At 43.3% G+C, this 15,578-nt stretch overlaps 1 protein-coding gene across 1 annotated transcript; it reads left to right on the forward strand.

The window, feature by feature from the left end:
- Window positions 1–2,245: 2,245 nt before the first annotated feature.
- C2H6orf62 (chromosome 2 C6orf62 homolog) lies at window positions 2,246–10,153 on the forward strand. Its single transcript, XM_038127697.1, has 5 exons — window positions 2,246–4,713; window positions 6,603–6,779; window positions 7,387–7,509; window positions 8,222–8,356; window positions 8,851–10,153. The coding sequence occupies exons 1-5, from the start codon at window positions 4,585–4,587 to the stop codon at window positions 8,974–8,976; spliced, it is 690 nt and encodes a 229-aa protein (XP_037983625.1). The 5' UTR covers window positions 2,246–4,584; the 3' UTR covers window positions 8,977–10,153.
- Window positions 10,154–15,578: the final 5,425 nt, after the last annotated feature.

Genomic DNA, 15,578 nt, shown 5'->3' on the forward strand with positions numbered 1-15,578 from the left:
TACAGAAGAAACCTGGAGTGATTCCAGCTCCCCATCCCTTTCTGAAAGGATTTGAGCAGCCTGAGTTTGCAGAAGACAGGTGGTGCCTGCTTAACATGTCATACTTTGTACTTGATCTCCCTTTTCCTTTACACAGATGCACACATATGTATATGTATATGTATATGTATATGTATATGTATATGTATATGTATATGTATATGTATTTCATCTAAGTATATATATTCCTCTCCTCATAGCTCTACTATAAAGCCCTCCAGAAGAAAAAGTGCTCTTACACCAGCACTACATTTGACAAAATTTTTTGGGTGCATTCCTCAGCCTGGGGCTGGGCAGCTGCCTGATCCCTTGTGACTGCATCCCTACACTCAAAAGGGCAGCTGGAGTCCCTGGGCTGGAAGAAAACACCTTCCTCTCCCCTGCGCAGGTGGGCAAAGCGCCAGTTCCCTCCGTGAGCCTTCTGTGCCGGGTGATCCCCTCGTCAGGCGGTGCCGAGCTCTCGCTGTGCTGGCACAAAGAGGGTCACAGGCCGAGCGTGAGTCATGGCTTAAAATAGCAGCGGGTGCACAAGACTGCAGCACAAAATGTCGCATAGGGCAGTGTGGAAAACAAAACTGGACCAAACTGGCTGGAAGTGCAGTTATCTAAACACAGCTCTCCTTAAGGACAGACTGATGTTGTAGTTAAAGAACTCAGTCAGTAGTCTGAAATAGCCACAGAAGTGCAGAGCTAATGTAATCCTCCTATTTACCTGCCTTGCTTTGTACCACCAAACAAAGGGTTATTTTCCATTGGCGTTGCCCATTAGGACTGAACAGCAATCTCTAAGTAGGTAAAGATTATGTTTCTGCTCTGTTCTGTTCAAATAACAGAGGAATGTTCTGGGTAATGCCCATGTCAAGGAAGGCAAGAGGACTGTTTGCATCGGGGGGGTCCGGATAACACCCAGGGAAGATAACGAGGTCCAAAGGCCGAACACAGATCCTGCCTGTAAGACAGGCAGGAGAGACATGTCCGAGAGAAAGTATGTAGAGGAAAGGCGTGCTAAAGGAAAATAACTAATTTGAAGGTCAGGAGAGAACAAGGGGGATCGGCAGGGACAAGTAAGAGACTGGGGGACCAAACACTGAAATGTGGAATTACTGGACAGTGCTATTGGCACCACTGGCATGCTGCATGGGCTCTGAAACACGATCAAGTGAGAGAGACGGTGCCCGCACTTGTCTTCTGCCTGTAATCTCTGTTAATACCGCCGCTGTTCCGTGCAGTCACAAGCGCCAGCTTCCAGGGAAAGCCGGGAGCGCCGCGCTCAGCCCCCCGGCAGGCCGGGCCGTGCTGTGGCACAGAGCAGCCGGTCACCGCCCCTCGGCTCCCCGCGCCAGCTTGCTGCCGGCGCTTCGGGAGCAGCCCCGGCCCGGGGCACCTCGGACAGCCAGGAGGCTTCCCTGGCACGCAGGGATGGGCCCGGTGCTGTGATGGCCATTCTTCCTACTCGCCCTGGGCCTTCCCACAGGGAGAACGCTCGACAGCAGGCTGCGTCCTCGCTTCGCGTCCATTGCTTCCGTGCCATTCCTCTTTCCTCCCAGAGAACGGGAAGGGGACCGAGGGCATTAGCCTGTCCTTGTATCGCAGAAATAAAACCGCTTACTTCTCTCCAAGGATTAGGTTTGTGTCTCTGGAACAGCAATTACTTATTTATCGAACTTAGCCAGCCTCCTCGGGAAGTGCTGCGGCCGCCTCGGAGGAACACGGAGTGTCACATTGGCTGCTGTGGCGAGATCAGTGCTGCAGGCACGCCCTTCGCCACGACAGCTCTGAACGCATGTTGGACTTTAATTGTTGTTTTATTTACAGTTTTACTTTGCATACGTGGGACGGGCTGAATACAAACCGCGACGGACCAAATTACACAAATACGCCACTACGAGACTTGTTTACCTATAACATCACCACGCTTAAGGCTGGAATGAGTTTAAGGGTTCCCGCAAGGAAGCTGGGGCTCAGGTGTTCGTCGGGCGGGACGGAGGGGAGCTGCCTCAGGCAATACCACGTCGGGCGGGCGGGGGGAGGTGGGGCATGGCTCTTCCCTCCCGTTTGCCTCACACCCTGCCTGTCGTCGTTCCCCCACCCCCCACCCCCCCCCCCGAGAACGGCGTTGAGCAGCCCCATCCGGGTCCTTGTTCCGCGGGGCGAGCGGGAGGTTACACGAGGCGTGACCGCGGGGGATGGAGGGGAAGAAAGTGCAGGGCAGTGCGGATTCCTGGAGCGGTGAGAGCTCGTAAGCGCTCCAAGCCGCTGTTGTATTTTGCTTCCTGCCATTCCCGACAAGGCGTGTCCACGGTGGTTACGGAGGTTGAGCTCTACTGCCTCGACCACAACAGTGCGTCGCCCCCCCGGAGGCACGAGAGCTTGGTACGCGCCGGCGGTGCGGGCAGGGCGGTGCCTGTGTGACTCAGGCGCTGCCATTTTGAGGGGTCCGTGGTGGCTGCGCAGCTGCACTCCGCGCTCGCTCCGTGCCGAGGCATAGGCACTCCCGCTCCCTCCTGCCCGCTCCTGCCGTCGCCCTCGAAGACGTCCCGGGACCGCCTGGCCGAAAAGAGGCTCTTCTCAGCCCTTTCATCATTCTTCCCGGCCGTCCCGGTCCTGTTCCGACGCCGCTCCGGGATCTCTCTATGCCCGCCGCCCTCCTCCGTAGGAGCCGCTAGCGCAGGGACAGCGTCCTCTTCCTCCTCCTCCTCCTTCCGCAGCCGTCGCCTCTTCCTCCTCCTTCTCTCTCCGCCACCATTTCCCCACTCCCCGGCCCCGGGGCGCTGAGCTAGACTATGGGGACCAGGTCGGGGCCGAGCAGCGGCAGAGCGGGCGGCCCGGTCACCGTGTCCCCTGCGGCAGGGATGGGGGGGCTCCGCGGCTTCGTGGCTTTATCTTGACATGGCTCCTCTCCGTGCTGCCAGCACCGCCGCCACCTCCTCCTCCACTGCTCCTCCTGCGCCCGCCGGCTGCGGGTAGCGAGCGGGCCACGGTCCCGGGCTCTCGTCGGAGCCTCTCAGTCTCTTGCTTAACTCGGGGGGAAGCTTTGGGAGGGGTTCCTTTTTTTTTTTTTTTTTTTCTTTTGGTTTTGTTTTCCTTTGGTTTTTTGTTCCTTTCTCTCCAGGGAGAGAAGGGGAGAAATACTTTTCCCCCCCCCTCCTCTTCTTATCCTGGTCCGACGAATTTGTTAACCTAAAAACTTTTTAACCCCGACTAATCAAACATCTGGGGAGGGGGAAAAATGTCTGGAGAGAGGAAGAAAATAACCTGATAATTGGGGATTTGCTTTTTTTTCTGGGGTGGGTGATTTAGAGGTTTAAGATTGCAACCTAGGTTGCAATTAGAAAAAAAAAAAGCAAACAAAAACCTCGCAAAAAAAGTCTGTCACCGAGAAGCAGGAGCGAAAGGCGCTCCATGTTTTCCGAGTCGTGGCCATGAAGTGAGAGGGGCGAGAGGCGGTGCTGCTGTGGGTGTCCCGCTGCCCCGGGCGCGGCCGCCCTGCGCGCTGAGAGAAGCCGGAGGGAAATCCAAGAGCGCCGGCCATGCACAGCCTCGGCTGACCGTGCTCGCAGCAGCAGCAGAGAGAGAGAGAGAGAGGGAAGGATCCCCGGGGGATCAGCAGCCCAGGGAGTGTATGAGGTGTCGGGGGAGGTAGGGCTCTCCCACTGCTAGGGAGCAAGCCCGGGTTTGGGGCACTGGTTCAGGTTTAAGTCTCTCGGTGAGATAATACTGTCCTTTAGAATCCCTGTCCGCCCCTTGTCAATGGTCATCATGATCCCTCTCCTCTTCGGCAGCAGTAGCCTCAGGGTAGTGATGAGCAGGATGAAGTTAGAAATGACTCCGCTGTCTTCTCTCTTTGCTCCCCTGCAAACCAGCGCTGTGTTGTCTGTAGTTGATTTTGTTGTTGTTGGCGGCAGAGAAATGTCATACTTCCCGGGTTGTGCACTCCTCCTTTGCACCCTTTTCTCTGCTCTCCACCAAGTGTAATAATTCTAAAGAAAAAGACAGGCAACATAGCAATAGTGGAAGGCTGAGAATAATAATCAGTAGAGTCATGAATCTGGCTGGGGTAGAACGCAGTTTGTAATTTCAGCTTCGGGTTTTTTTTTTTGTAAGCAGAGCAAAAGTACCCCCCCATGGATTGGGCTTGTGCCAGTTGCTTTTTATTGTTCACATAAATTGTGATACGATTTGTTTGGGGTTTGTTTTCTTTTTTTCTTTTTTTTTTTTTTCCCTTCATTCTTTCCCACTTATTCCTGCAGCTAAACTGTTCAAATTTTTCTCTTCGAAATTCTTTGGGGTTTTTTTCTTGATTTATTGTAAAACCTCTTGTCCAGCCATGGCTGGACAACTACTTTCTTTGTTTCTTGACCCCTCCAATACGACATTCTCGTAAAATATTGCCTGAGGTGCGGTTTTGGGTTACATTAGCGTTTGATCTATTCAGTTGTGTTAGCAGGAATCAAACGACTTGTTTCTGTTGTACTTAAGTCTTACGAAAAGGTGCCCATAGTTAGCGACAGTTTCCAAAGGCTTTAGTACCACCTGTATTACAAAATGGGGGACCCAAACTCCCGGAAGAAACAAGCTCTGAATAGACTTCGTGCTCAGCTTAGAAAGAAAAAAGAATCTTTAGCTGACCAGTTTGACTTCAAGATGTACATTGCCTTTGTGTTCAAAGACAAGGTAACTTGGTTTTAAAGTGTGTCTGTGTGTTTGTTGCGTTTTAAGTGTTCTGTGCAAAGTCTTGCTGCCTGATTGCATCAAATGTTTTATCCTTAACAGAGTCCACTGACTTTTAATTTATTTTTTTGATTGCTAATTGCTATAATACTCCCTTAGTTCATAGTTGTCATTTTGGCTCTTTGTGTTTTGTAGTGTTGTAAGGCGGAGGGTTCCAGTGCCTCATTAAATGGTTACCTAGTAACTCCTGTGTTGGGTGGATATTTTTCCAAGTTAACACTGTAACTCCTTGAGCCTAATGGGGGTCTGGCCTGCAGAGTTGCTGGCTGTGAGCAGTTGGGCTGCTGGCTGGGGCGATTGCCGAGTGTGTTTATCTGGTGAAAGCAGAAGGGAAGACCTGGCATTTGAAGGGAGGAGTTCCAAGATGTGATGTGGAAATGGCCCAAGTGCGCAGGCACATGTGGAACTGCTGCTGTCAATATGAAAGGGAGTGGGGAAGGCAAAGAGAAAATCTTCATTTGCTTGGCTGCCTCCTCTGCTGCTGAATTCCACACATGTGGGTGGGGAGCTGGGTCTTTCTAAAGCCAGCTATAGACCCGCGATTGTGGGAGATTTTTTATCCACACATTGTTAAGGAAAGTAGGTACTTGGGGAAGTGAATGTGCTGAACACATGATGAGGAAGTGAAGATAGAAGCAAATGGCAACAGAGTACATAATGCATGTAGATGAGCTCTGAAATTGTTTAATATCCTCATATGTATAGATTTTGTATTTGCTGTAATAATGAGGTGTTTTTAATGAAGACTTTTCCTTGAAAAGCTTCTTTAAAATTTCTGAGTTCAGTTTGCTCTTTTTTATCAGTTCTAGTGCAAACAAGCAGAGATGGATATGCTGGGGTATAATTTTTAGTTACTGTGTAATAGTAACAAAAAAAAGAATGTTTAAGCAGTGGCAACAGTTAGATTTTCTTTGATGACACAGCTGTAACTCTTTTAGTTGGCCAGTGGTACTACTTTTTGGTTGCTTTGTAGAAATTCATGGTAAATGCCTGTTTTAAATCTTGTTATATTTGCTTACATCACAGTGAACTGAAGATGTCCATCCCATACCATTTTGCTTAAAGTAGGAGTTTAGCTCAAGTCAGCATGGTCAGCAAGTAGTTAGTTGCCTGTTACCTGTGTTCTGATGGGGGGGAAGTGGAGCATTATTTGGTGGGATACACTTTGTCTCTTAAGTAGGTCAAGACTTCCAGTGCACTGTAAGAAAGCTGTTAGAAACAGACATATAACTTTAGGGATTTTACGTTCTAATAATGTTTTGGCCTTGCTTGAGAGATGGTGAAATATTTGTAGTGAGTATAAAAGTTACATAGCAAATGAAAATAGTTCTCCTGTGAGAAGGTTATAGCTAACTTCAGATGGGATCTCAATCACCTGTTGTCACCAAATGTGGCATTGAAAGATTTCACTTTTCGTGAAAGGTCAACTGTCAAAAATTGAAAAGGAGAAAAAAGGTGTTACCTGATTGATATTTGCAGAGAGAAGCTTGCAGAAGTTCTTGGTCATCCCAGAGTTGTATACTCTACTTGTAGAAGGAGTAATTCTGTTAATGTTTAGACAGAATCTTAGTGTTTTCAAGGTTGATGTGTAAATCTGCATTTTTGGAGACTACAAAAATCCGTTCAGCTTTTATAAAAGTTGTCAGTCTGATTCTGTTTAATTTATAAACTTTTTTTGCATGTAAATTTGAGTGGTTTGTGTCAAAGTCCTAGCCGGTGTGATATGTACTTTACACATTTATACAGAGAATCACAAATCCTGAAATAAACTGTTACCTGTAGTTTCCTAAAGAGGATTGTAATCTTAATGTAATCTGTGCTTCTTTCTTTAGAAGAAAAAGTCAGCGCTTTTTGAAGTGTCTGAAGTGATACCAGTCATGACCAATAACTATGAAGAAAATATTCTGAAAGGTGTGCGGGATTCCAGCTATTCTTTGGAAAGTTCCTTAGAGCTTCTGCAGAAGGATGTAGTACAGCTCCATGCACCCCGCTACCAGTCCATGCGCAGGGTAAGGCTCCTTTTTGTGCTTGCTGAATTGTACTTTTCCAACAGTTGTGCTTACCTTGTGAATCCTAAGGCTAATCCTGCCTTTTTGTTTTCTCATTCGCTGCATGAGGGCTCTGTAGGCCTGTGTTTATGTGGTCTACTTTGAAGAGTAGCAATGGGGTAATAAAAGTTCTGAAACTGTTTAAAGTTAACATAAGTTTACCTACTTATGTAGTTCTTAAGTTTTACCTTTCATTTGTCTCATTCAGAGATGTGCCTTGGGAATTGTATCTTCTTGCCATCTTTGTCCTTTAGAAGGCATGTGTTAATAATTCTTGCAACAGCTCCTGCTGTACATTGAAGTGATGTTGCTTTATGAATATTGGAAGATAGACAGTCTTTGCTAATTTTTTTTTTAAGTTGTAGTTTATATTAAGTGGGTAATGATACTAAAATTCAGTGGCAAGCGAGGAAGACTTCAGCTGTGGTATGAGTAATACAAATGGAAAATCAAACATATGTTGTATAAGTATTACCTCTCAAGTACGTGCCTGTGTAGATAAGTTGCTTATCTGTGTCTTTGACCACTGGAGGGAATGTAAGTACAGAACTTGATTTATTGCTCACAGGATGTGATCGGCTGTACCCAGGAGATGGACTTCATTCTATGGCCTCGTAATGATATTGAGAAGATAGTCTGTCTCCTGTTCTCTCGGTGGAAGGGATCTGATGAACCCTTTAGGCCTGTTCAGGTATTTGGTTTTGGGTTTCGACTTCAGTAACTAACTTGTTCCTGGAGGGAGTGTTCTCTTTACCCAGTAAGTTGATAAAGTATGCAAGTTCTGTGGATGTTAGAAAAATATGCTGTCTGCTTTTATTTATAAAGCAGTCAGTGTTCTGAATGCCAAATTCTGCCTCCTATCTTAATGCACTGTTGTATTAGCCCTTTCAAAATGTAAGTTTCCAAAGGGCCTTTGCAAGTGACACATATGTATAAATACAGTGTGTTTGTATTTGTAGGAGTGGATTAGATGTGCCTCTTAGTACAATTGAATCTTTGTCTAAATGTGATGGCGCTGTTAAGGTTTTGTCAGTATTCCAAATTGCTGTATTTGATTAGATGGAAGAGTGAGATGGATGGAACCTTTGCATTATAAATTGTTGCACAGGGATCTTCTGCCACAGGAAGGTAAACTGGGTTATATATATGCTGCAGGTAAAGTTGTACCTTTGAGTTGTTAATATATCATTGCAATGGCTGATATCAGTGTTGGCAGAATGAAATTAGGGGATTCTTTAAATTGTGTCAAGACATGGCCATGGTCCTCAGTTTCTGTTTTCCAGAATATATCAGAAAAGGAAAGAACAAAAGTGGTTGTAAAGCCCCAGACTAAAGAAAATTAATGGGTTACACGTGAGCTTTATCTTGAAAAATATTTTATTTCCCTCCCTCACACCACGTAGGCCAAGTTTGAATTTCATCACGGTGACTATGAAAAACAGTTTCTGCATGTTCTGAGCCGAAAGGACAAGACTGGAATTGTTGTCAACAACCCTAACCAGTCAGTGTTTCTCTTCATTGACAGACAGCACTTGCAGGTAAGCTTCTTTTGTCCTTGTTTTAAACAGGTGTGTTTTAATCACAAAAAGCTTTGTCTTCTCAGGAGCATCAGTGATTTTGCTGCAAGGTACTCAAGTAGAAAAATTGATCATGCATTCACGATTGCATTTTAGCAGTTTCAGGGGAAACACTATAAATAGGACTCATACGTGCAAAAACTAACTATGGGCCACATATGTGTTCACATGGAATTAATGTTCTTGCATTAAAAATTAAAGAAGTTCTGAAATAACTAACAGTGTTTAAGAAAAATTAAAGCATTGGTTTGGTTTGGGTGACAATACAGAATTCAAGTGAAGAATGAACAAAATAGTGAAAACATTTTATGCATTAGAGTTTGCAGACTAATTTTAAGCTCTGACTGTTTATGTGTATGAAATAGCAAATTCTAAATGTCGTTGGGGGTCTGCCTATTAGTCCTGAGTTAACTTCTAGGCTTAATACCTTTTCTTTGGGTTTTCTTTGCCTCTAGACTCCAAAAAACAAAGCTACAATCTTCAAGTTATGCAGCATCTGCCTGTACCTGCCACAGGAGCAGCTCACTCACTGGACGGTTGGTACCATAGAGGATCACCTCTGTCCGTACATGCCAGAGTAAGGTACTGGCCAGCAAAATGGGGAAGATCACAGAATGCAGCAGTGGATTTTCACTTTCCTCACCACTTCATTCTTTCAGAATTTAGAAGAAAATGGACTCATGTTCAGAACACTATACATTGTGAAACTTGATCATCCTGGATTTTTTTAATCATTTGTATCTCAGAACTTTGCAATTTTTTTTTAGATGTTTTCTGCATGGACCTTGTGAAAGAGAGGATGCTCTGCACACTTCTGCACTGCATCAGCATCTTACTGAAATGTGAAATGAAGGGACTGTACATTGAAACAAATGTATCCGAAAGCACAAGGTGATCATTTGTGGTGGTGTTCCCATTTGTGCTGGTCATGCCCCCTAACATCTCTAATGTTAACCATCAGTATTTTGAGGGTGAGAAGTGAATGTAACGGGTATAAAAGCCTTATAGCTTTGCTGTTCATGATTGTATAGATGAGCACTATCATTCATTCTAATGATCGAAGAAGTGGCTGTTACAATAGGAAGTAAGTGTGGGAAAGAAATCTTTCTTTAAAAAAAAAGCATCTCATTTAATGTATAGGCATTTTTTTGCCTCTTTTATTTTGCTGGGCCATGTCTTAAGTTTACTGGCACTTTTGTTTTGGATTACTTTCCCCAAGTTGCTGTATAACTGTATGAAGGTATTCTTTTGAGTTGGATACATTTATACAGATGAGGCAGACCTGGAGTCTGAAGTTGCTAAAGCAGCTCAAAAAAAGGTAAAATAATAGCTGCAGAAACAATGTTGGTAGAGGATTATTTTTTCTTGAGAGTTGAGACTTGTAAACTTGCAGGTGAACTGTGCAGGAAATACTGGTTTCTAAAACATTTCTTACAGAAAACCCATTGAGGTTGTTTTTTTTCTTTCTTTTGGAATAGACATTATAAACCAATGTAAAATAGTGTTTGCAGTGTCAAAAGTTGGTTCTGACAGAACATTTTAAGATTGTGCAATGATAAAAGGAAGACTACTGTATAGTTTTGATGACAAAAGAAGGCTCTGCTTAAGGGTTGAGTACTTTACTGGAGTAAAACTGCATAAGCCTACTCCCTTTGGATAAAACTAGTGCTTACCTGTTTAAAACTTGTATTTAGCTTTTGTTTGGAATTGGAAAAAAATTGAAAATTAAATAAATTAGGTAAAAGATGGCTGGCTTTATTTATGGAAATCCTATTAATTGAATCTTAGTAGCGTCTTGCATCTTAAGAGTGTCACCCACTACAAACACTGAAAATGTACAGACTGTGAAATGTTAAGATTAGCAAAGATCAGTGGCAAAGGTGTTCTTGCAAATGTGGGCCATATGTTTTGAAAAGTACTGGTCAGAAATAATGGCATTACTAATATCTTACTGTATTGGTACATCAGTATTTTTACTTCCAAGGTTATAAGTTCCTACAGGTTAATGTGAAAGGCCCTGCGAAAACACCACCTGAAAGCTCCAACTTCACTTTCATAGTTGCCTTAAGTTACAAAGAGATACCTTGAAAGCGCTGCTCTTCAGGATGCTAAGACTTTCTAAAATATTTAGCAACGACCATACCTGCTAATAGTACTGAAAATTTCTCAGCTTTAAGTGCCTCTTCTTTGAATGATCTGTATTGCAAAATAATGCAAAATGTGCACATGAAGCCTGAGCTAAGTTTCATGGGGTCTGGAACATTTAAGTTTCTGGATTTTAGAATTTGCTTAGTAAGTGCCATCCTTTGTTCTTAATTTGTCATTTTGGACATCATCTCACCACAGTGAGAATAGGGTCGTAGTTACCTTGCTTAGCAAACAATGACAGTTCTTGCATTAGGTATTTTGGCTTTCTTCAGTCTGGTTTCTCTTAGAAAAAGCCTCAAGATGTCGGTCTGAGTGGCTGTGTACAGTGCTTTCCAAGTGTCAGCAATCATAAGGATTTTAACACTAATTCTCTCTATTACAGGAAACAACCGGTTCTGTTTAAATTCCTTTTTTAGTTCTGTACAGGGTGCGTAAGATAGGCTGCTCATTTGTTCCTCATGACAAACCATACCGTGCTTCCTTGGGAGAGCACAGGATTAGAGGAAAGAAAAAACTGGAAAACTCATTTTGTTAAATGTGGTCTGTACTAACCAGCAAGCACGCCTTATGCTTTTGCTGTGCAATCAGAGTGAGTTGAGAACATTCTGCATTGTCTGAGTAGTGAGGAAAAAAGATAAGGGACCAACAGGTTTCAGAGCTGGGAATGTTGCGGGGTGGATATGTGAGTTTGTTCTTGTATCATTTGAAGAGTTTCTCTCCCCTTAAGCAGGACAGCTTCTGAGAGAAGAGATTCAATTCTAGTTCCACTCTTTGTCAGTGGAACTTGCAATCTCAAGTTCAATCTCAAAATTTTATTCTTCCATTAAGTTACTTAAGCAAAATGCCCTTCAGAAGTGAATGGAAGTAGTTCATAACATCTAGCTTTTGGTTTCAGGCCCGCTTTATATAAAAAGCTTAATGGCTTTTTGGTAGTCTTTTTTCAAAATATAGGTTTTATCTCACAAAACTAATTTTCCAAAGCACGGTTTGTGATGGTGTGCACCTCATTTCTGGAGCTGTTTGTAAATACAGAAAGGCTCTCTTACAAGAATTTTAGTTACTGCCTATTGTCAACTGCTTGTGTGGCTTCCTTGGACATACTAATACCAAGAATTGAAATACACTCAATATTGCACCTGAATATGGGAGTTTAACTGGGCTGTTGCTTAAGGATTTGTCATGAGACCTTGGTAAGTGCCAAGGGGGCAGGGATAAAATAAGTAGACAGAAGGCCATTAAATGTTAAATGCATCTCAGTGAATTGTCTGGTGAAGGGAAGCTTGCGTCAGGTGCTCCCTGGGTGATGAGAAGCTTCTTAAATGTTAAAGTCTGTACATGATTATGAAGCTTCTCTTTAATTCTCAAGCTTCTTCAGCTGTGCAAGAGCTACCAAAATATGGTAAGATGGACAGAACTGCTGTACAAGTACTGCCAAAATGCAACAGGCCTGTAGTTACTCGGCAGTTGATGCCCTTTGTCATGTCTGTCTCAAAGTATGAATTCCCTCTCAAAAGCTGTAATATAGCTTTAGTGTTACTTTATGAACATGAAAATTTATGTTACGTGTTATATCAGGTAGTAGAAACACTGGGGTTAGTCAGTGCTTCTCTTAAAAAAAGGAAAAAATTGGTTACTTGATTGGTTACTGATCTCTGAACATTGAAAGTTTTCGATCAAAGGTACTGATCTCTCATTGCAATTTCATTTTATTAATTGAAAAATGCTAAGTCTGTTAGAAAAACAGCAGGTGGAAAGATAAAAATTGGAACTTGTAAAATGACCTAGACTTTTAAAAAAATTTACATTTCCGGAAGACCTATTTGATTGTACTTAGAAAATACAAACCTGAGGATGAGCCTGCACTACAGTAAGTGGCTGTGATCCTTGGGAATGACCACATCTTGGACACATAAGGTGCAATGGATTAGTTTTGAAATTACTTTAAGACATGACACAAATGCTATAAACGCTTGGTCCTTGCACATACTTGCAGCCTGTGAGCTCTGCAGGCATCCATCCCTTCCCACCCCGGCTCTGCTGCCCGGAGAACACTGCTTTTTCTTGCACTTGTGTGCTGAGTCATTTAGTTATGTGCAGTTACTGAACACCAGATTATGTTGAATCAGGATCTGGGAGTTGAACAGTGAGAGGAATCACTGAAGGGTTTTTTGCCTCTTAATAATGAGATTACTCTAATGGACTGTTGGAGGCTTCATTTAATATTGCATTAACATTATTGCCATTGAGCGTAATAGTTTGAAGTCAAGAATGAGTGGAGTGTATTTACATTCACTATGCAGACAGACATGCCATGTGAGTTTACCTAATTGCTATTTACTTTCATAAGCCTGGAAAATCATCTCAAATTTTTCATTTTGCATTTATTGCGGCAGTAAATTCACAAGCTGTGCAAGCCTACAGATTCTGGAACAGCGTTATGGAGTGAAGCAATGAGACAAAACATCATTAAAACCCTTCAGGTCTGCAGCAGTAGGTGCTGCTTTGTGCTTTGTGCACCGCAGCTGCGAGGGAGCTCACGAGGCTCACTGGGTGGCACAGATGCTGTCGAGGGAGGGCTGTGTCAGCTCTACAGGTTAACTGAAGCTAAGTGTAATTTCTCTTCTGCTTGGGTGACTGAAATGCTTTTCAGGGTTGAAGATATCTGTGGCCTACTTCTGCTTGGAAAGGATTTACATATGGAAAGGTCCCTTAATTTAAGCACAATTACTGTATGCTAGAGCACCCACTAAAAAAATTGCTGTTCTGGACTCTGAAAATCTATTCAAGCAGCTACTGCTTTTAAGCAAAAGAAATCAAACATCCAGAATTTTACTTGAATTACAAGCTCCAGGTACTGTCTTAGTAAACAAAAATGGGGTAATTTTTTTGTTTAGTTCATTTATTTTTGGTGTTTTTCCTGAAGGGTAGCAAATGTGTCTTGTTTGATGAAAGGTGGCAGGTGATTCATTCTCTTTTAAGCAAGAATGTATGACTGTATATCCTGCTGTGTCCCACAAGCATGGCAGCTTGGGATCCTGGTCTGGTGGTGGCAGTGGTTCAGTGAATGCATTGCAGAATCATGAAGGTGCTAACTCTCATCATGTTGGCCCTGAACTCAAGTAGCAAAATAGGCATATAAGTGGGTTTTTTTCATTCCTGGGGACAATGAGGTAAGGAGAGCTTTGGGGGGTTCTGCTTAAATGACTTTTTTTTTTGCAGATGGAGATTCTAAAATTGTGAATGATATAATGCAGTGGGAAATTTTTCCATATGCCCTGGCAGTGGCTCAGAGCCAGTCAACGAAGCTGAAAAGATTTGAACTGCTGTTCAGAACAGTTACTTAACAGCCTAATTCACCTGACATCCCTGCCCCATCCCTCTTGGGGGGTGGTTTGTGAATTTGAGAATTTTAAACCAGCAGCTCAGCCATCAGAATCCTGTGATGGGTGGCTTGACCTAAAAGACTTAGAAGGAATTCTGATAGTTCAGCACTTGTTTCAGCAGTGACACCCTTCCTTACCTTCTCCCTAGTTTATCACTGACATCTTCTCAAGAGCTGGAATCCTCAAGAGCTGGAATCCTCAATGACTAAACCCCTTCTCACTGCATCTTGATCTGTGATCTGTATCTGTCCTGATTAGCATCTGGACCTCTGGTTTCAAATGCCAGTGGGAAAAAGTCTGTTCTGATTCCTTATTTTCTCAAGGCATCTATAAAGCACAGCTGTACATGGTGCAAGCCCGTGGGTGTCAGTCTGAATGCATTTGTGCAATAGCAGGAATGTGAAACCAGCATGAAACATTTGGCTAGACAGGGTACTGCATGAAGTGGGAACCTGAAGTTACTTTCACTGAGAGAGACAAACTATTCCTCAACATTTCATACCACTGAAACGTGGTATGAAATGGCCACTTATGTGGCCTCTATAAGAACAGACATCTAGACATAAATATAATTTGGATGTTTGGTATATTTAAAATAAAAACCCCAAAATAAAACAAATTGCAATATGGGAGGGCCGGTCTCATTTTTAGCCGTTAAGATATAGAACTTGCAGTTGTCTGTCAGTTACTGTATATGTAATCTGGTATACTACTAAGACTCACAAGATGAGCTCATGAAATCATTATTTGCTTGCTTGTAAGGGAATTATGTCTAAATCTGCAGTGATGGAACCAGGTCAACCCCACAGGAGGTCTGTTTGTTCTGATGCCAGGTGGAGCCATGTACCACTTGTCCTTATTATGGTAATTTGTTTCTATTACTTTGAGATTCAGCTAAGGTGAAATACAGATTTTTCCACATGTAGGTTAGAGTGAAATCAGTAAAGAACACTTCTAAGTATTAAGTCTGATGCTTGGCAGTTTACTCTCAAAGCTAGGCAAGCTCAGTGGTGTCAGTTCCTTCTAAGATCATCTCTGCGCCTGAGTTCAGTTGTGAAATAAATTATGAGGTCAACATACTGCTGCTGGTGAGGGGTAACAGACAAGGTTGTCTTAAAATAATCCATTTAATTAACTGCTTCTGAAATAACTGGCCTGCATATTAATGATGCCCCTCTTTTTAATTAGGCAGTACTAAAATACTGTGTTGAATAGTCCATTGTAAGGGAGAAGAGAATTCACTTGTTATTTCAGGAAGGTTTATTTTTGTTTCCCTCTCAGCCTGAAACAGTCCTTGCCAGGCTTGAATGGGAACAGGAGGATACTGCTGTTTCCGTGTTGAGGTTTGCCACTCTCAATTGGCCTGGATGCTTTTCAGTTGTAATTATGGGGATATGATGAATGCTAAGTGATAGAATGGGACCACTTAACTCTCATAGGTTCCCAAGGCAGCCAGCACTGGTTGAGGGAGGTTGTGTTAAGTTGCAGTGGGACAGTTACACAAAGACAGACTGGCTCCAGCACATAAAGCTGAGAGTGTTCTCAATATTTTGGCACATATTGAATTTGGCACCTCCTTCATTCTCACCCTCTGCCTTTTATTTCAGGTAATAGTCAAAATCACTCTTGTGTTCCAGTGAGGGGAATGGGTT

This window comes from Motacilla alba, chromosome 2, assembly GCF_015832195.1.
Source record: "Motacilla alba alba isolate MOTALB_02 chromosome 2, Motacilla_alba_V1.0_pri, whole genome shotgun sequence".
Taxonomy (NCBI): domain Eukaryota; kingdom Metazoa; phylum Chordata; class Aves; order Passeriformes; family Motacillidae; genus Motacilla; species Motacilla alba.